We start from the raw sequence: 20,605 nt of genomic DNA, 5'->3' as shown, positions 1-20,605 counted from the left end.
GTTGTGAGGAAGTGGAAGCATGAATGCGTGGCATTTTCTGAGTTTTGGCCACTGGGAAAAAGGAAGGGGCAGGTTCCATCTTTACTTCCAGTGTGGCTGTCCTGTTTCCACCAGGGCATTATTGGGGGGGGAGAGATTTCACTGATGTGTCTCCAGAGTAGGAGGTTGAATGTTCTAGAGGCAAGTATTGTACTAATAATTCCTCCTGCATGCTTCACAGGTTCAAAGATGGAAAACCACTCCCTGTAAATCATACCTTCCAGCCTGACCCTCTTAAGTACAAGCTCACGATCTTGGAAGTGAATTCAAAGCATGCTGGGAACTATACTTTTGCCCTGAGCAATACCAAACATGATCTCTACAAAAACCTCACAATACAACTAATTGTCAATGGTAAGTTTTTGGGATTTAGGACATGCAATAGCTCTGTTTGGGTTCCTGTATCAGTGTTTTTAGCAAAGAGGTGCAAAGCAGGAGTCTGATGGAAACTACCTTTGTTATGTAGAAGCAGTGGTTTTGGAAGTTCATTTTGGTCACCTAGAATTTGATGATCAACTCTATATGCTTACAGAATTTTCAGAGATCTGATGCTTTTTCTCTGCCATTTTCTGTTACTAGATACCTTCAATTGGTCTCCTCTTATTGAGAAAATGTTATTTTGATGTAGGGAGAATCAACAATCCTTTGCAGTGCCTGTTTCCCTACATGAAATAGATTATGAAGAAAGGATTGCATTGTCTTCGATGGCCAATCATTATCCACTCCTTGTAGAACACTTCAAATGTTGGACATATGATATCATCAAACAGTTTCTGAGCACAGCTATGGCTGTCTGCCTCATCATGCCCCTACTCCAGTGTCATCGGGTGGTTCAAAGACAATGTGACTTCCCTACCTTGCCACATTGAGAAGACAGTACTCTTTTCTGGATTATTTGTCTATGCATTATTTTCAAGCAGAAAAGCTTCCAGCCATTGCTAGTTTCCTAGCTTACCTGCCACTTACATACTCGACTTCTGATGCAGGAATATGAAGTGTTAGGGTGCATGAGAAATAAGAGCTGACAAAATGGTACTCTCCCTCTTTCTTTAGCCTTAATCCAACAGCAGAATAAGAATGGGTTCTTATTTAGTTCTAAGATTATGCCTTCCTATGCTTCATTGCTCAGTAGTAATGCTCTGGAAAGGGATGTGTGTGGTAGATAAAGGGAATGTTTCTCCTATATGTTGACAGGAGCCAAAGAACTTCCACTGATTTCCCATGCACATTAGCAGGGAGCTGGATTGGAAGTAGAACAGCCAGGACTAGAGCCTGTGCTCATATGGGATGCCAGCCTTGCAGGTGGCTGCTTATTCTGCTATACCACAATGCCAGCCCCCAAGGCAATGTGATCTTAAGCAAATCACTTTGGCCTCATGGGTCTCAGTTTCATCATCTTCAAAATGAGTATCATGATACCTACCTCACTGAGCTGGAATAAAAATTATATGACGCCAAGGAAATCTCATATTTTTCCTTCTTGTTCATTCAACTCTTCTGCCAGGTTATTGAATATTGCTATCTAGGCAGCATATCTTAGGCCTAGTTTCCAAGACATACTTTCAATATCAAGTGAAGTGTCCAGACACAGACTGTCCAGTCTGACACAGTCTATTCTTTTTTTTATTTTTGACAGTTAGAGTTAGACAGTGAGAGAAAGAGAGAGAGAGACAGACAGACAGAGAAAGGTCTTCCTTTTCCATTGGTTCACCCCCCCCAAATGGCCACTACAGCCGGCGCGCTGCACCAATCCGGAGCCAGGAGCCAGGTGCTTTCTCCTGGTCTCCCATGCAGGTGCAGGGCCCAAGCACTTTGGCCATCGTCCACTGCCTTCCAGGGCCACAGCAGAAAGCTGGACTGGAAGAGGAGCAACCAGGACAGAATCCGGCGCCCCAACCGGGACTAGAACCCGGGGTGCCGGCACCGCAGGCGGAGGATTAGCCTAGTGAGCTGTGGCGCCTGCCGACACAGTCTATTCTAAACAGGCAAAGAAAAGGCCAAAGCCAGGGTAAAGAGGAAAATTCCCCATTCCACCCACCACTCTCAATTACCTGAGTCTTTCCTGTGTATTAAGGTCACTCTTGACTTAGAATTTCACCAGTGAGGTATGTAATGAGGAAGAGGAAAAGTAGCACAAGGTTAGTAGTATCTTCTATGCTTCCTAGGGAGATTTTTGGTCAAAAGCTGCATGGATTGTGCTTTCTCAAGATTATGTTTCCAGTTTTTTTTAATTGTTTTATTTTCTTCTACTACCAATTTGTCAGTGTTTTAGAGATATCACTTTATTAGATACACTCAATTCAGAACTTTTAGGAACCAAAATAGCCCTTGTTCATCACAGATAGGAGAACCAAGGGGCTTATTACCAACTATGATCTCTTTCCCCACGTCCAAACAAAATTCACTAATAGGCATTTGTTCGTTGCCAATCACAGCTCGTTTGATGGCCAGAAAATTGACTGATCTTCAGGTATGGGGTCTATGAGTCTGTAGTGTCTGCATTGACTCCTTTTACCACCCACTGCTTGGCTAATTTCTAAAGACATCTAGAGCCCATTTCTTAGACTAATAACGTCAGACAGTGAATCTGAATTTAAGCATACATACAGAAAAACATATGTAGCTCTATACTGGGCCTATGGTGTGCATAATTAAAGGACAAATAATTCCCTCTTTCCAACCTGCATTTACTCCAGTAAAGGAAACAGAGAAGTAAAATAGTAGCACAGCCTAGCAGAAATAGCTCATAATCCTAAGTGAGAAAAGTTGCTTCAGGTGAAAATCTAGGAAAGAAATAATCCACTTAGTATCATCCAGCTAGTCCAAAGCATAGGATAACATAATTTGACTTCCATATCAGAATGAGGGAGTAAGTTTTCCAAGATTTAAAACAATATGTTCAAAAGCAGCCAAAACTTTTCTGATTTAGTTAAATTAAAATGACAGATTTGGCTACTATTTCACAGATCCCAGATATCAATGAATTGTCCTCATAATCACTCTGGTGTAAGCAGTCTAGTGTGAGAAAGCCAAGTTCCTTGTTGCCTTGCTACTACTAGTGTGTTGTTATCATCCACACAACATGAGATAGCTCTCTATCACCAACCCTAGCTGCTGAGGATGGGAAACATAGTCTTTAAGTGGGCAATCATGGGAGTGAGGTGGGTGTTTGGTGTAGCAGTTAAATACCTCTTGGGATATCTAGATCTCATATCAGGGTGCTATGTTTGAGAACTGCCACTAATTCTGATCCACATTCCTGCTAATGCACACCTGGGAGGTAGCAGTGATGGCTCAGGTACTTAGATCCGTACTACCCATATGGGAGATTTGGATTGAGTTCTTGACTCCTGGCTTCAGCTGCCTCCAACTCCAGGTGTTGTGGGCATTTGGGGTATGAACCAGTTGGTGGAAGACCTTTCTCTCTCAAGTAAAATGAAAATGCTTTTTAAAATGAAGCTTAAAAAATGGACAATCATTTCCCAGTTATCAAATCTGTCACTATAAATGAAGGGAAGTAGGAAGACAAATAGAAGTGTATACCATATTTCCAATTTCAACAGTACAGTTCAGAACCAAAGCCCTGAACTTTATGCTTTTTTCCTTTGCTAAAGTTCTTTTGATTAACACTTAGATCAGCTTCACGATGGACCATGATTGTTTTCACTCTGCCCCCCAGCCTCTATGTTGCATGTCAAGGTAGAAAGGCAAAGGTAATGTTTACTCATTAATATGGCACTAAAGTCTTGTAGAAAACTTGGAGGAGAGGAGTCATCAGGGCTGAGGACATATAAGCTCCTCTCAAAGGCTGCAGCCTCCAGTGCTAGCTGGCCTTGTACCCATATTCTAAGCAGATAAAATTATTGCAATTTTAAGATTTCAGACTAGGAAGACCTGTATCTCTTTCTCTGATTTGTCTGGTTTTCAAGGAGCCACCAGCCTAGAAGCTGCTTCATGGCCCTGTGTTTCCCCTGCATAGCTCTTGGTGGTTTGGGAAGATTTTCTAGGATATTTGGCCTTACTGTAAGGGGAGGGTAGTAGGAGGCAGAAGGAAGAGGAATAACATTGTCCTTGCTCCCAGCTAGGAAGCTATGGAAAGTCCTCCTGAGAAGATGCTCTTCCCCAGTCCCAAACGTGTGTTTTGGCTCTACCCAGTCATTTAGACTCTTCTGGGAGAATCTCCTAATTGACGTCAAGATGATTTCTGGTCAGCTTAGTTGGCACAAACTCTTTCATAGCCCACTCACCTTCTCTAGGGCAGAGTATCTACCCTTCTGAGGATTTCTGTCAATCTCTATCTTCACTTACAAGAGGAAAATGCAGGGCTAATAAACTTGTCGTAATACTAACAGGAATGTCACTGGATAGGGAATTATTCTTAGAAACACATTGGCCTTACTTCTAAGTCAGGGTGTTCCAAACTTAATCTCCTTATTCTTCAGTTTCTATATCTATTGAATGAGTATGTTCATCATAGCACATTAATTTGGACATCTTTCTCCCTAAGATATCTGTATCAATGAAGAAGAAAACTATACCTGTCTTAGGTGACCATGAAAGGCAGAAACTCAAAATTAAAGTGGCAGACTACAAGGAAAGAAAGATTTTTTTGTCCCTTTTAAACAATAAAAACTTTGAAGAATGGAAAAACTGCTTTGTGAGATAACTAGCATCCTGTCTAATAGAGGCAGGACAACTGCTTGGTAGGTATGGGCTAGGAAGTATTTTTTTTTTAATTTTTTTTTTATTTTTATTTATTTTTATTTTTTTTTTGACAGGCAGAGTGGACAGTGAGAGAGAGAGACAGAGAGAAAGGTCTTCCTTTGCCGTTGGTTCACCCTCCAATGGCCGCCGCGGCCGGCGCGCTGCAGCCGGCGCACCGCGCTGATCCGATGGCAGGAGCCAGGAGCCAGGTGCTTTTCCTGGTCTCCCATGGGGTGCAGGGCCCAAGCACCTGGGCCATCCTCCACTGCACTCCCTGGCCACAGCAGAGAGCTGGCCTGGAAGAGGGGCAACCGGGACAGAATCCGGCACCCCGACCGGGACTAGAACCCGGTGTGCCGGCGCCGCTAGGCGGAAGATTAGCCTAGTGAGCCGCGGCGCCGGCCTAGGAAGTATTTTGCCCTCTAGTGTACTTTAAATCCTTGATGTGTGTGTGTGTGTGTGTGTGTGTGAGAGAGAGAGAGAGAGAGAAAATTTTTCCAAGGTGACATACATAGCCCAAATGAATTTTTCAACATGTGATGTTTCCCAACAGAGTCCTGGGGTCTACCTGAAAAGTCACGTTCTAGGGTCACAAGTACACATGGATTCTCTGCCTCAAAACAAACTCTCTTTGGCCTTGGCCTCCCTAGAATGCTCCTCTCAGCATTCATCCACTTGCCAGGCTGACCATTTTGGCTCCATATTGACCCCAAAAGGGTCATCTCACCAGGATCTCCATGACAGCTACCTGTCTCCCTCTACCTCAGGAAAGATCCTACGAGGTAAAGGAATAGCTTTAGAAAGTTAAAATGCTACTTCCAGAGCCCTTCCTGTCTCTGCCCTTCTCTAAAATTGCCCACCGACTACGAGAACATGCTAGCACATTAAGTGAAAGGAACACAGAACTGAATGGAAGCAATAGCCAATTTAACTTCTGACTGGAATGGTTTCAACTTAGATACTAATTTGTCCCAAAGGACTCAAGAGGAAAGAACGAGAGAGAGGACCTAGTGATGAGTTTTATTACATTTTATTTTGTGCTTGATTCTTTTCATTTTCCCCAAGGAAAAAAATGTTTTCTGGATTATTCAGTGGAAAACAAGGTCATGTTCCTTTTGATATTGTGACTGAGGAGACACATTAATACAGAAGGAAAAGGAAGGTTTATTTTCCCTCAATTCTCTAATCCACAATGCAGATCTTTTTTCTTCTTGGTGGTTTTTTTTTTTCCCCTCTGGCTGTTGGAAGCAGAAATGGGAAGAATCCAGTAAGGTCTTCTGGCTGATAGAAGGGCAGCACTGGGTTCCACATGTGAGCCCTACACTTTACTCTTTGATCAGGACCACATCAGAGACATTCAAGATAACACTCTCTACTATTGTGGTTAGTATTAAATTCTGGATTTAACAGTGAATGCAACGGGCCAATGAGTCTATTTTTTTAAATTTTATGTAAGTTACACAAGTTTCATGTATTTCATATATGCAGATTTAGGAACATAATGATACTTCCCGCCCTACTCTCGCTTCCATCCTTGATCCAACACTTCTTCCTCTTCCCTCTCACATTCGCACTCTTAATTTTTATAAAGATCTATTTACTTAATGATCATATTGTTAACCTGACAATTAGTTCAACAAATAATATCAAGAAACTCCTGGCTACTCCTATCAAGTTGCAAGTTCTAGAATTTATTTCAGTAATTGTCCTCCTAGATATAGGAAGTGGGAACACAACTATCCACTTAGGGACCTGAACCTGAGGAGCATTGTGAATCTTCACTTTTTCTTTACTAGACAATAAAAAGGATGCTCCCCCAGGTTCCTGTCAATCTATAAAGCAAGTTGGTGCACATGACTTCAGATTTTCCTCATAGCTACCCTGAAATGTAATTTTTCATTTCTACTATTCATAAACATCATATTTTGTAGATACTATTGTTTTTTTTTAATTCTTTGATTTATTTATTTGAAAGTCAGAGTTACACAGAGAGAGAAGAGGCAGAGAGAGAGAGGGAGAGAGGTGTCTTCCATCCGCTGGTTCACTCCCCAGTTGGTCGTTAACAGCTGGAGCTGCGCTGATCCAAAGCTAGGATCCAGGAGCTTCTTTCAGGTCTCCCACGGAGGTTCAGGGGCCCAAGGACATGGGCCATCTTCCACTGCTTTCCAAGGCCACAGCAGAGAGCTGGATGGGAAGTGGAGCAGCTGGGCCTTGAACTGGCTCCCACATGGGCTGCCAGCACTGCATGCAGCGGCTTTACCTGCTATTCCACACCACTGGCCCCTGTAGATACTATTGTTATCCTGCTTCATAGATTACAGGACTGATGCACAGAGAGGTGAGGTTACTTGCTCCATGGCAAGGAAGTGAGAAAGTCGTAATTTGAACCTATCCAGTCTAGTTCCAAAGGGCTTGCTCTTAATCATGGAACACCACAATGGGATGTCCCAAAATTACTGACAGCCTGAATATGACCTCTGTAAGTTCTTTGTGAAGCCTGTTCTCAAATCCCTGCCTTGCCTGAAGGACATGAGAGTGTCTTACTGAATCTAGAAAAACATTACTTTCCTTTACTGCTCTGGGGATATTTGATCTCCATGGTAAGTCTGTTTTAGGGCACCTCAGGACACTTTGCAAACCTTTCTGATGAAGTTCATATATATTTTCTGGAGTGTTTCTCAGGACCTGGAGAAAGACTCCAGAGAAAAAGATAACTAGAATGGGAGGTTTTGTCCATAAAGTAGCAGAGGTTGGGGAGAGATACTACAGTTAATGGAGGACAGGGCCCTTCCTTGCTCTTAGACAATTCTGAGTTCAAATCCTGTTCCACCACTAGCTCTGCAGCTTTTGTCAAGTCTCTTGACCACTTCAAATTTGTCGTTCTGGTCTAAAATGTGGATAACACTAAATACTTAGGGCAGTTGTGAAGATTAAAATAGATGACAAATGAAAACATGTAGCACAGGACTTGGCATATAGTAGTTGCTCCATGAATCTCTCTGCTTTCTGGTATGAGAGATGCAGCTACAACCAGCTTTGAAGTCTGAAAGCAGCTTTGCTTTATCCTCAAAATACCTACATTCTGGAGAAAAACAGTTAACATAAATAGCCATGTCTCTAACTGGGAATAGTACTATCCCTTGATATGTTTAGGTCTCTTCTGCCATTGGACCTCTCAAAATGTCAGGCTTAGTTTGGGGCTATAAGATCACTGTGTTTCTTTGAGCACTGATTTTGTAGCTGTTTGATTGTACAGGATTCTGCATACATTGAACAAGCACCTCTTGAATGCTCCTTGGGTGCTATATACAAAACTAAAGAGTGAACAAGGCATTGCCTATAAAAGAACATTGGAGCAAAGCCTCCCTTGTTTCTGCAAGTCCTTGATGTTCCTGAAAATGGTTTTGGAATCAATCAGAAATGAAAGAGGATGTACTGAAAAGTAAAAAAAAAAAAAAATCAAAAATCACTTTTTCCATCCTATGTAACCCTTACTCCAGCTGGTACAGCTCAGTGCCAAGGGAGATCTCTTTGGCCTATGAATGAATTCTCCCATGGGTGGATGAAGGACTGAAGTAAGTATCTGACTTCCAAAGCATTTTGAAGTACGTGAGAGGCCTGTTGCTGCTGCAATACACAACATGGGATACTGAAGAAATCAGCATGACAGACTCTGTTGGAGGTGGCTAAGAACAAATAAAAGGGGAAAAGCTCTCAACAACCAGCACACAGATATCAATTGCCAGCTTGTGGCCACTGTTAGCAAGCCCACCTGCCTGAGGACCCCAGCACTAGGCCCATCTGCAGATTGCACCAATAACCCACCCCATATCTCTTGCCAACTATCTGAAGTCAACTTATATTTGACAAGGATACTAAGAATGTATCTTTTAAAAAATGACTTTATTTATTTTTATATATATATCTTCCATCTGTTGGTTCACTCCCCAAATGGCCACAATGTACAGAGCTGAGCCAATCCAAAGCCAGGAGCCAGGAGCTTCTTCCAGGTCTCCCACATAGATGCAGGGGCCCAAGAACTTGGATCATCTTTCATTTCTTTCCCAGGCCATAAGCAGAAAGTTGGATTGGAAAAGGAGCAGCTGGGATACGAACTAGCATCCATATAGGATGCTGGCACTGCAGGTGGAGTCTTAGCCTACTACGAAAAAGCGCCGGCCCCAGGATACCATGAATATATCATGGATAAAGGACAGTATCTTCAATTTTTGGTGTTGGGATAACTGGATATAGACATACAAGTAAATGAAATTGGACCCTTATCTTAGATCCTACAAAAAATCAGCTTGAAGTAGATTAATTGTCAGACTCAAAATCATAAAACTTCTAGAAGAAAATTAAGAGGGAATCTCCTTGGCATTTTCCCTGGTTGTTGATTTCTTGTATATGGTACTGAAAATGCAGACAACAAAAGCAAGAAGACATGTGGGGTTATATCAAACTAAAAATATTCTTTCAATTAAATAAATAAATAAATAAATAAATAAATTTTAATGGATGGGGCTGGCATTGGGGCATAGTGGGTAAAGCTACCACCTGCAATACTGGCATCCTATATGGGCACCAGTTCAAGTCCCTGCTGATCCACTTCTGATACAGCTCCCTGCTAACATGCCTGGGAATGCACAGTAGGATGGCCTAAGTACTTGGGCCCCTGCACCCATGTGGGAGACCCGGAAGAAGCTCCTGTTTTCTGGCTTTGGAGCAGCTCAGCTTCAGACATTGTGGCCATTTGTGTAGTGAACCAGCAGATGAAAGATTCTCTCTCTCTGACCCTGCCTTTTAAATAAATAAATCTTAACAAGCAAAGATCTTCTGAACATCAAAGGAAACAATCAACAATATGAATAGATAATCTACTTATTGGAATAAAATATTTGGAATTTTGTGTCTCAGAAGTGGTCAACATTCAAAACATATAAGGGAATCATATCACTCAGTAGCAGGAAAACAAATAATGATCTTAAAATTGGCAAGTGAACTGAATAATTTTCCAAAAAAGACAAACAATGGTGTTATGGCTTGAATGTGATTTTGTCTTCAGTGTGAATGTGGGATTTTTTAATGGGTGGGGCCTAATGGAGGTCCTTAGAACAATTGGGTTCATACCTTTGGTAGGGATTGTGTGAGACCCTTCTTTCAATTCCTATTTGGAGATTTGATCTCTTCTTTGTACATGTGCTCCCACCATTACCATCTACTAGAATGTGATACAACCAAGCAGACTCTCTCAAGAGCTGAGCCAGTGCAGACACTATGCCAGTGAACCTCCAAAACTGTGAGATAAACGAGTATCTTTTCTTTATCAAGTTAGCCAGCATCAGATATTTTGTTGTGCTAACACATAATGAACTAATACAGATAGGCAACAATTATGTGAAATGATGCTCAACATCAGTAATCATCAGGGAAATGCAAATCAAAAGAAGGGAATTCTTGTATGCTGTTGATTGCAAAGTGAATTTATGTGCTCAGTTTGGAAAACAGTATATGCCTAACTCAAAAAAAAAGTAGAAGAGACATCTTACATCATTCAGTAAAATCCTACGTCCAGATATATGAAAATATTTGTATACATAGATATCAGGTTTGCAGTGATGTTAGCAAGATGAGGAGGTGGGTAAGAGGTCTCAGGCTTTACTCCCTCCCACAGAAAATTCAACCAGCAACTCTCCATAGACAAGAAAGAGCATCTTTATGAAAACGCCCAAATTTGAGAATAAGCTGGATTCACCTGTGTGAATAAAAGATCCACATAAACGCTGCATTAAAACGGCAAAAGAAACATTCTCATGTTAGTATTAGCCAGATGCTGGGTTGGAAGCAGAGTAGCCAGGACTTGAACCAGACATTCCAATCAATATGAGATGTGGACGTTTCAAGGAGTCACTTAACTGCTGCACCAAACCTCTGCTTCTGGCCAACTTATTTTTGACAAAAGTGACTTTTGGTGCTTTTTCACACTGTGGGAAAAGTACAGTCTCTTCAATAAAAGGTGCTGGGAAAACTGGATATCAACATTCAGAAGAATTAAATTAGAGCCTTATATTTGATGACATATAAAATGCATTCAAAGTAGATTCAAGACTGAAATATAAGGTCTGAGAGTAAAATTACTAGAAGACAGCACAGGATGAAAATTACATGGCACTAGTTTGGGCCTATCCCTAGCTGTTGCTGGCATTTGGGGAATGAACCAGCAGATATGAGCTTTCTGTGTCTCTCTCACTCTCTATTCTCTGCCTTTCAAATAACTACAAATAAATTTTAAAGTGGTTCCTGGGGCTTAGTAAGTACAATAAAAATGTTTATTGTATTATTAATGTTGTTGTTATAAATGTTGTTTGAGATGTTTGTGACAAAATATAGTTGTAGTCAGTTAAGAGTGAAGGCATTGAAGTTAGGCTACCAGAATTAATAGACCAACATATCTGTGTAACTTTGGGAAAGGTACTTAATGTTGCATTTTCTTAATCTGTGAATCAGGATAATTACAGTGCCAACCTCCCAAGCTGAGGATTAAATTAGTTAATTTGCATAAAACATTTAAAAATTTCCTTGCACTTAGCCCAATTAACTACTATAGTAATGCTAGTATTGATACTATTAGTATTATTATCAATATACAGAAGTGAAGCAAGCAGTTAATGTAAGTAGGGAACTCTGAGAAGGGAGCCATGCATCAAATGCTATCCAGCAAATCTGAGAGACTCCTGTTTTTGTTGTTGGTTTTCTTAAATTCATATCCAAAGAATAAATGTTATTGCAAATAATGAAAAGAACAACTGTTAGCTCTTATAATTAAGTTCAATATGTAATGCAATCAGTGAATTTGTGTCCAGGCTGCAGAGGTGAATTGAATGTTAATCCTGCCTTTTTCTAGGCTTGCAATCCAAAAGAATACTTTGAAATCCATAGGTTCTGCTACTTGAGGCATTGCAATTTACTTGTCTTCAGTAGGATTCTTTGGTGTCAACTGAATGTGACTGGGGTGATATTTTAAAATATTTCACAAAACTAAGGCATGGGCCCTGATTAGGCCAGGCCATAATATAGGCAAAGAATGTGAGAAATCTGGGTCATATTAACCTTTAAGTTGTTGAACCATTGAACTGTTAACAAAAGACGGTTCTATCCTTGAGGAAGAACCAGAGTTGTGATAGAGAGGCAGCAGTTATTTATAATTAGACAAAGAAGTATTTCAGTAGTTTAACCACTGGGATGTCTGTCATAATAGTACCAGTTAAAATACCAGCCTTGATGTGGAATCTTAATCACTGTATTTTCTTTTCTTGTCCAGAAAAACCTAAAATCTATGAGAAGGAGACAGATTTGAAGAGCATCCAACCAATATTCCTTGGCAGTGAGAACATCCTTCGTTGTACCGCAAGTGGTGTCCCTGCTCCCTTCTTCTTGTGGGCCTGGGAACCCTGCAGTCAGATGGATGAGATGTAAGTGACTTGCAGGCCAAAGGGCCCTGGGAATTGTTAAGATACAGGAAAGATGGGAAGACTCAGGATCTTACCATGTTTTCTCTTTTATCTGACATTAAAGGTACTAGTGTCAGTGGTATTAGGATGGGGGCTGGAAACTAAAAGAAGAGGAAGAACTCCAACTTTCCAATTCAGTGTTTGACCAATATGTTCCTTCCAAAGTCTGTCTGAAATTAGAGGAACAAAAAATTGCTGTGGTTGTTGGTCTAGTGACATTTTTTAACTTTTATTTAATAAATATAAATTTCTAAAGTATAGCTTTTGGATTACAGTGGCTTTTCCCTCCCATCTCCCGCTCCCTCTCCTATTCCATTCACATCAAGATTCATTTTCAGTTATCTTGATATACAGAAGATTTGATTTAGGATATGACCTGATATTTAAGTAGGAGAGGAACAGAACAGAGAAGGTTCCCAAATATCTATCATGTATGGAGATATTTTGGTAGTGGGCCTGGAAATTGTGCTTGTCTTGTCTGTTTGAGAACTGCTTCCATGGTATGTCAAATTGAATAGTAAACTTGATAGGCAAATCTGCTAGCAAATAGCATGTTTAGATGAGAAAATACTCATTTTAGCTTCCTGTGACCCTCTTGAAGAATATTAGGCAGGGATTCTTCTCTCTAGAAACAAATAGAGATCTAGAGGCAAAGAGGGAATGAATCACTTCTCACAACACAGAGTTGAAGGAGAAATCACAATGACAGTCAGGTGTCCTAACAGCAAACATGTTTGAATTTCTTCTTATTTGAGCCCTTCTATAAGCCTGGACCATCTTAGAAACTTGCAGCAGTATGCTCTGTTTCTGAGGAGCTGCTTGCATTACTTTTGAACAATGGGTTGAATGTGTCACATACAAGAGCTAGTGAAAGGAAATGTGAAATTTAGAAAGGTCAAGTGAATTTCCCTAAATTTCATAGTTGGGAGCATTTGAGAATATGGCATCAGTGCTAACCTACCTTCTACCATAAAATCCCCTCTATAGATCTACGAGAGGCCAGAAATTCTATGCCTTGGAATCATTCTGAAATGATGTGTAGGACAGTTATACTGGGTTCCAGTTTTCTCAGGGATGTTGTATTATCTGACCAGAGAAGTTAATCTAAATAATTGTGCTGAAAGTAGAGTTCAGATCATGTGGTCATAAGAGAGTGAATATTACAAAGGGTTAGTTGAGCTCTGAAGGAGGAGGTACTAGGAAGTGTTGGCATGACCTTTGTACAGAGGGAAATGTAGTGAATACAACCACTGAACCAAGCTCTAGATATTACGATAGAAATGGTTATGTCACATGAGTACTTACCAAGCAGTTTCCATAAATCCAGATCCACCTGATTTTCCCCTACTTACCGCTGGGCTCTTGGAATCATCTTTACCCCCTCTTAGGCACTAGGAAAGGGGTCTTGGGGGATGATAACAATGGTCCTACTTATTTACTCACTTTTAACTCTCAGTTTCCATCCTCCTCCTGACATTCTCTAATTTATTTGAAAGAGGAGAGAAAGAGATCTTTTACACTGGCTCACTCTCCAAATGGCTGTAAAAGCTGGGACTGGGCCTGCTTGAAGCTAGGAGCCAAGAATTCCATCTGGGTCTCCCACATGGGTGACAGGGCCCCAAGTATTTGGGCCATCATCTCCTGTTTTCTCAGGCACATTAGAAGGAGCTGGATTGGAAGTAGAGCAGCCAGAAATTGAACTGGCTGTCTGATATTGGATATGGGCTATGGGCTATGGGCTATGGGATGCGGGATGCCAACATTATAGGTAGTTTAACCCAGTGAGCCACAAGGCCAGCCCCAATGTTCTGTAATTTCTGATTCACATGTATTGGGCTCACTGAACTGAGTTGCAATGAAGACAGTTGCATTTTGTATCTGGAGGGAAAAGGAGAATTGAGTGAACAGTTTTCCTAGGAAATACCTTTGCCAGAGGCCGGCATTGTGATGCATCAAGTTAAGCTGCCTCCTGAAACACCAGTATCCCATATGGACACTGGTTTGAGTCCCAGCTGCCCCACTTCATATCCAGCTCTCTGCTAATGGGCCTGGGAAAGGAGCAGAAGATGACCCAAGCGCTTGGATCCCGGCCACCCATGTGGTTTGAAACCTGGATGGAGTTCCTGGCTCCTGGCTGGGGCCTGGCTCAGACCTGGCCATTGCAGCCATTTGGAGAGTGACCCAGCATATGAAATATTTCTCCTGCTATCTGTCCCTCTCTTTTTGTAACTCTGCCTTTCAAATAAATGAAATAAATATTTAAAAAGATTAAAGAAAATGAGTTTTCTGAAAGCCTCTCCTAAAATGTTTTCATTAAGTAAACAGTTATTGAGAACCTGTTATATTCTAGGAATAATGCCAGTAACTATCGAACACATTAATTTTAAAAAATCAAAATGTATTTAATTACCATAACAAGTTCGTGTGGTAGCTAATATTAGCTCCATTTTACAGATGAGGAAACTGAGGCTTAGAAGGCTAAGTAGGTTGTCACAGGGCATGCAAGGTAACAGTGTTTGGATATGAATTCCAGATCTACTGAGTAAAAGTCCAGTTAGTACTGTTATCATTCCCTCCAGTAATCTGCCTTTCTATAGATCTTATCTGGTCAACAATATCTTAGAACTCTCGTGATACTTTCCATGTTGCTGCAGGTTCAGAATGGGAAAGTTAATTGGGTAATAGATAACAATAAAGGAGAATCTCACAGGGTTTTAAATTCTACATTAGTCTGAAACAAGGGAATAGTCTAAATATGAATAATAGTCAAATTTTGTGCCTAGTTTCCTTCTAGCTACACAGGCCTCTTTGTTCATCCAACAAATCAGGCATATTCCCAGCTCAGGATTTTGTAATTACTCTTTCCTCCACTTAAAATTCTCTTCCCCAGAAATATTTATAGCTTATGTTTTATTTCTTTCAAGACTCTGCTCATGTGGTACCTTCTTGCAAAGGTCTTCCCTGACCACGTTAACTTCTAAAAGATGTACCTTTCTAAATGCCTCAGTCCATTGTTTGCTATAAAAAACATGTGAGACAAAATAATTTATAAGCAATAAAAGTTTAGCTCATGTTTCTGGAGAATGGAAAGGCCAAAAGCAAGGTAATGACATTTGGCTAGGGCCTTAGTGCTGTGTCATCCCATGGCTGAAGGTGAATAGGCAAGAGAGTACAAGAATAAAAAAGAGCCAAACCCACTTTTATGAGGAACCGATTCCCATGATAATGGCATTAATCCATTCATGAAGACATGGCCTAATTACTTTAAAGGTCTGACCTCTAAACATTGTTGCATTTGGGATTAAGTTTCCAACACATGAGTTTTGGGGAACACATTCAAACCAGATCACCAACCCATTAATCTCTTTGCCTCTAAGCTAGATGAAATTCAAGTCACCCTAGTAGAATGCAAGACTTCTTGTCCAGAACTCTCTGGTTAAAATATGCTCTGCTTGATATGCCCTTTACCTTTATAGTAACAAGCCTATAAATGTAGCTTCTTTCTTTTCCAGGTGTATGGAACGTGGAAAACGTATGCTGCTTTCCAACGAGACTGTGAGAAGTGACCTCCATGTTGGCAACAAGATCCTTTCCATTGAGGAAACTGTACTGACACGTGGAGAAAAGACCAAGGTAAGTTGTTGAGTTACGTGTAAGAAATGACCTCACAAGCTTTATAGAGTAGGGTTATTTTTTAGGTACCGGTATTACATTCCAGGAAAATGTAGGGTTCAGGGTAAATTGAAAAAAACTCTGCTTATTATAAAAACCAAGCTTGTTTCTCTGTGTTGCTTCATTCAAAAAAGAATAACATCTTAAGTCAACTCTTTCTGGGTCCCAGGACCTTGAAAATAGCCAGGGTATTGTTTTAAAAGAGGACTACTCTGAAGTCAGTTGGTCAACATGGATTCTGGAATCTATGGCGTGTATATAGGAGGTTGGAGGAAGCATTTGGGGTAAGGGTACAAGAGAAGAGCCTTCATGGGCTCATACAGCTCATAAATACAGCCCATATAGCTCTGGGTTAACAGTGTTGCTGACATACGTATGCTCAACTCCTCTAGCTGGAGAGTTAAAGGATAAGGGCATAATTCATATACCAACTATACTATGGAAAAAGGAATAAAATATATAAATTTAGGTCTTTAGCATCTGGCCAAAGGTGCAAATTCCATACAATGGAAAGCTCGTCAGAATGGGGACCAGTGAAGTAATATTGAAATCCTGGCTCCAAAACTTAAATAACTGTGTGAATCTGAGCAGTCTACTTCCCATCTCTGGATATCAATTTCCCAGTTAGTAAAATATATTTATTCATTAATTGAAATATTCATTATACTTAGTACATAAATAAGATGGTGATAAATATAAATCAGGCATCCCTTCTGTCCTCATGGAGCTTATTTTCTGTTATGGAATATGGATGGAACACAATGGGATATGGATAAATGAAATATCTCTACAATGAAAGCCACAAAACATTAATGAAATAAATCAAAGTGTATAAATAAATGGAAATATATCCTGTGTTCATGGAGTGGAAGAATTATTATTAAAATACATGATTGAAACCAATCTATAGATGTATCTACAGATTACAATCCCCATCAAAATGCCAATGTTATCCTTTTCAGAATTTAAAAAAAAGCAGTTGTGTGATTTGTGTGGAACCACAAAAGAACTTGAATAGCCAAAGCAATCATGAGGAAAAATAACAAAGCTGGAGATATCATACTACCTGACTTCAAAATATGCTGTACCACAAAAGCATAATAATTAAAGCAGCATAATATTTGCATAGAACAGGCAAATACAATAATTGAACAGAATAGAGTTAACTTCATGCATTTACAGACAACTGAATTTTGGTAAAGGAGCTAATAAAATGACAATTTTTTTAATAAATCATGCTGGGAAAACTGATTATCCAAATTAAAAAAATTGTAATTTATGTCTCACCAGTTACAAATATCAGCTTAAAAACAATAGATTACAAGGCCAACATTGTGGTGTAGCAGATTAAGTTGCTGTTTGGGATGCCAGTATCCCATGTTGGAGTGCCAGTTCAAATCCCAGCTGCTTTGCTTCCAATTCAACTCTCTACTAATGTACTTGGGAAACCAGTGCATTACAGTGCAAGTGTTTGGGCCCTTTCCACTGACATGGGAGAACCAGATGGAATATTGTGAACATTTGGGGAGTGAACCAGCTGATGGGCAATCTCTCTCTCTCTCTCTCTCTCTCTGTCTCTCTCTCTCTCTCACACACACACACAAACATACACACACACATTGCTTTTCAAATAGATAATTCTTAAGCAGATTGACTTCAATGTGATATTCAAAACTATGAGACTACTAGAAGAAAACACAAACTCTCTCGCTCTCTAACTCTAGCTCTCAAAAAAATAAAGTTTTTTTTTTAAAACAAAGGAGTATGTTTTGAGGTATTTACTATACTCCTCCCTAAGAGCACTAGGTGAGGTGCATGTCTTCATCATGAGTTCCAGCAAGTGGAAAGGGCTGTCAGTTTGTCCATTGTCCTAAAAGGCTGCGCACTGGTTGATGAATAAAAAAAATCATGGCTAATAAAACCTCCATAAACTCACCACAAAAAGGAGAAACAAAATGCTAACATATCCAAGATTCCCAAAAGCGATTTATAGATTCAATGCAATACAAATCAAATTACTGAAGACATTCTTCTCAGATCTGGAAAAAATGATGCTGAAATTCATATGGAGACACAGGAGACCTTGAATAGTTAAAGCAAACTTGTACAACAAAAACAAAGCCAGAGGCATCACAATACCAGATTTCAGGATATACTACAGCGCAGTTGTTATCAAAACAGCATGGTACTGGTATAGAAACAGATGGATAGACCAATGGAACAGAATAGAAACACCAGAAATCAATCCAAACATCTACAGCCAACTCATATTTGATCAAGGATCCAAAACCAATCCCTGGAGTAATGGTGCTGGGAAAATTGGATTTCCACGTGCAGAAGCATGAAGCAAGACCCCTACATTGCACCTTACACAAAAATTCACTCAACGTGGATTAAAGACTTAAATCTATGACCCGACACCATCAAATTATTAGAGAACATTGGAGAAACCCTGCAAGATATAGGTACCGGCAAAAACTTCTTGGAAAAGACCCCTGAAGCACAGGCAGTCGGAGCAAAAATTAACATTTGGGATTGCATCAAATTGAGAAGTTTCTGTACTTCAAAAGAAACAGTCAGGAAAGTGAAGAGGCAACCGAAAGGATGGGAAAAATATTTGCAAACTATGCAACAGATAAAGGGCTAATGACCAGAATCTACAAAGAAATCAAGAAACTCCACAACATCAAAACAAACAACCCACTTAAGAGATGGGCCAAGGTCCTCAATAGACATTTTTCAAAAGAGGAAATCCAAATGGCCAACAGACACATGAAAAATGTTCAAGATCACTAGCAATCAGGAAATGCAAATCAAAACCACAATGAGGATTCACCTCACCCGGTTAGAATGGCTCACATTCAGAAATCTACCAACAGTGGATGCTGTAGAGGATGTGGGGGGAAAGGGACACTAACCCACTGTTGGTGGGAATGCAAACTGGTTAAGCCACTATGGAAGTCAATCTGGAGATCCCTCAGAAACCTGAAGATAACCCTACCATTCGACCCAGCCATCCCACTCCTTGGAATTTACCCAAAGGAAATTAAATTGGCAAACAAAAAAGCGGTCTGCACCCTAATGTTTATTGCAGCTCAATTCACAATAGCTAAGACCTGGAACCAACCCAAATGCCCATCAACAGTAGACTGGATAAAGAAATTATGGGACATGTACTCTACAGAATACTATACAGCAGTCAAAAAAAATGATATCTGGTCATTTGTAACAAGATGGAGGAATTTGGAAAACATCATGCTGAGTGAATCAAGCCAATCCCAAATGGACAAATATCATATGTTCTCCCTGATTGGCGACAACTAACTGAGCACCATAGGGGAAATCTGTTGAAGTGAAATTGACACTATGATAAACAGTGACTTGAATAGCCCTTGTCCTGACTGTTGATTTACAATGTAATACTATATCCATTTTAGTATTTTTTTCTAGTACTATTGGTTGAACTCTGTAATTAACACACAATTATCCTTAGGTGTTTAAATTTTAACTGAAAAGTGATCCCTGTTAAATGTAAGAGTGGGAATTAGAGAGGGAGGAGATGTACAATTTGGGACATGCTCAATTGGACTTGCCCCAAATGGTGGAGTTAGAAACGTGCCATGGGATTCCAATGCAATCCCATCAAGGTGGCATGACCAATGCTATCTCACTAGCCCAAGTGATCAATTTCAGTTCACAATTGATCACACTGATAGGTCTAAGAGTCAAAGGGATCACACAAACAAGACTAGTGTCTGCTAATACTAACTGATAGAATCAAAAAGAACAATCCATCATGGGAAGCGGGATACACAGCACACTCATAGAATGGCAGATGTTCTAAACAGCACTCTGGCCTCAGAATCAGCCCTTAAGGCATTCGGATATGGCTGAAGATCCCATGAGAGTATTTTAGGCATGGAAAGCCAAGACACTCTGGAAAAAAAAAAAAAAAAGAAGAAGAAGACCTGAATGAAAGATCTCTGCGAGTGAGATCCCAGTGGCAAGAACGGGGCCATCAAAGAAGGAGGTACCTTTCTCTGAAGGGAGGAGAGAACTTCCACTTTGACTAAGACCCTGTCAGAATAAGATCGAAGTCGGCGAACTCAAAAGGCTTCAATAGCCTTGGCAGCTCCTGACTAGAGCCTAGCGAGATTACTGATGCCATACACAAGAGTGTCAAATTGTTAAGTCAACAACAGGAGTCACTGTGTGCTTACTTTTCATGTGGGATCTGTCCTTAATGTGATGTCCAATGTGAAGTAATGCTATAACTAGTAATGAAACAGTATTTTACACTTTGTGTTTCTATGTGGATTCAAACTGATGAAATCTTTACTGAATATATGCTGAATTGATCTTCTGTATATAAAGATAATTGAAAATGAATCTTGATGTGAATGGAATGGGAGAGGGTGTGGGTGATGGGAGGGGTGCGAGTGGGAGGGAAATTATTGGGGGGGGGAAAGCCATTGTAATCCATAAGCTGTACTTTGGAAATTTATATTTACTATATAAAAAATTAAAACTTAAAAAAAGAAAGAAAATTTTGTATGTATTCACAATGGATTATTATGCAACCATAAAAGCAAGAAAATCCTGACATTTACAACAAAAGGAATGGAATTGGAGATCATTATACTAGGTGAAATGCTTCAGACACAGAAAAGATGTATCCT

The 20,605-nt window shown here is 40.1% G+C and overlaps 1 protein-coding gene across 10 annotated transcripts in view; it reads left to right on the top strand.

The window, feature by feature from the left end:
* LOC100358984 (vascular endothelial growth factor receptor kdr-like) overlaps positions 1 to 20,605 on the top strand; it is a 299,906-nt gene that overhangs the window by 124,756 nt on the left and 154,545 nt on the right. For all 10 annotated transcript variants that reach the window (XM_051827734.3, XM_089323750.1, XM_089323749.1 and 7 more), the window contains 3 exons: positions 221 to 393; positions 12,065 to 12,215; positions 15,767 to 15,887. In XM_051827734.3, the coding sequence (XP_051683694.3) occupies positions 221 to 393; positions 12,065 to 12,215; positions 15,767 to 15,887 (445 nt within the window). The remainder of the gene's footprint in view (positions 1 to 220; positions 394 to 12,064; positions 12,216 to 15,766; positions 15,888 to 20,605) is intronic.

This window comes from Oryctolagus cuniculus, chromosome X, assembly GCF_051225735.1.
Source record: "Oryctolagus cuniculus isolate XC-2025 breed Fujian yellow rabbit chromosome X, ASM5122573v1, whole genome shotgun sequence".
Taxonomy (NCBI): domain Eukaryota; kingdom Metazoa; phylum Chordata; class Mammalia; order Lagomorpha; family Leporidae; genus Oryctolagus; species Oryctolagus cuniculus.
This window is presented reverse-complemented; position numbering and strand designations above follow the sequence as displayed.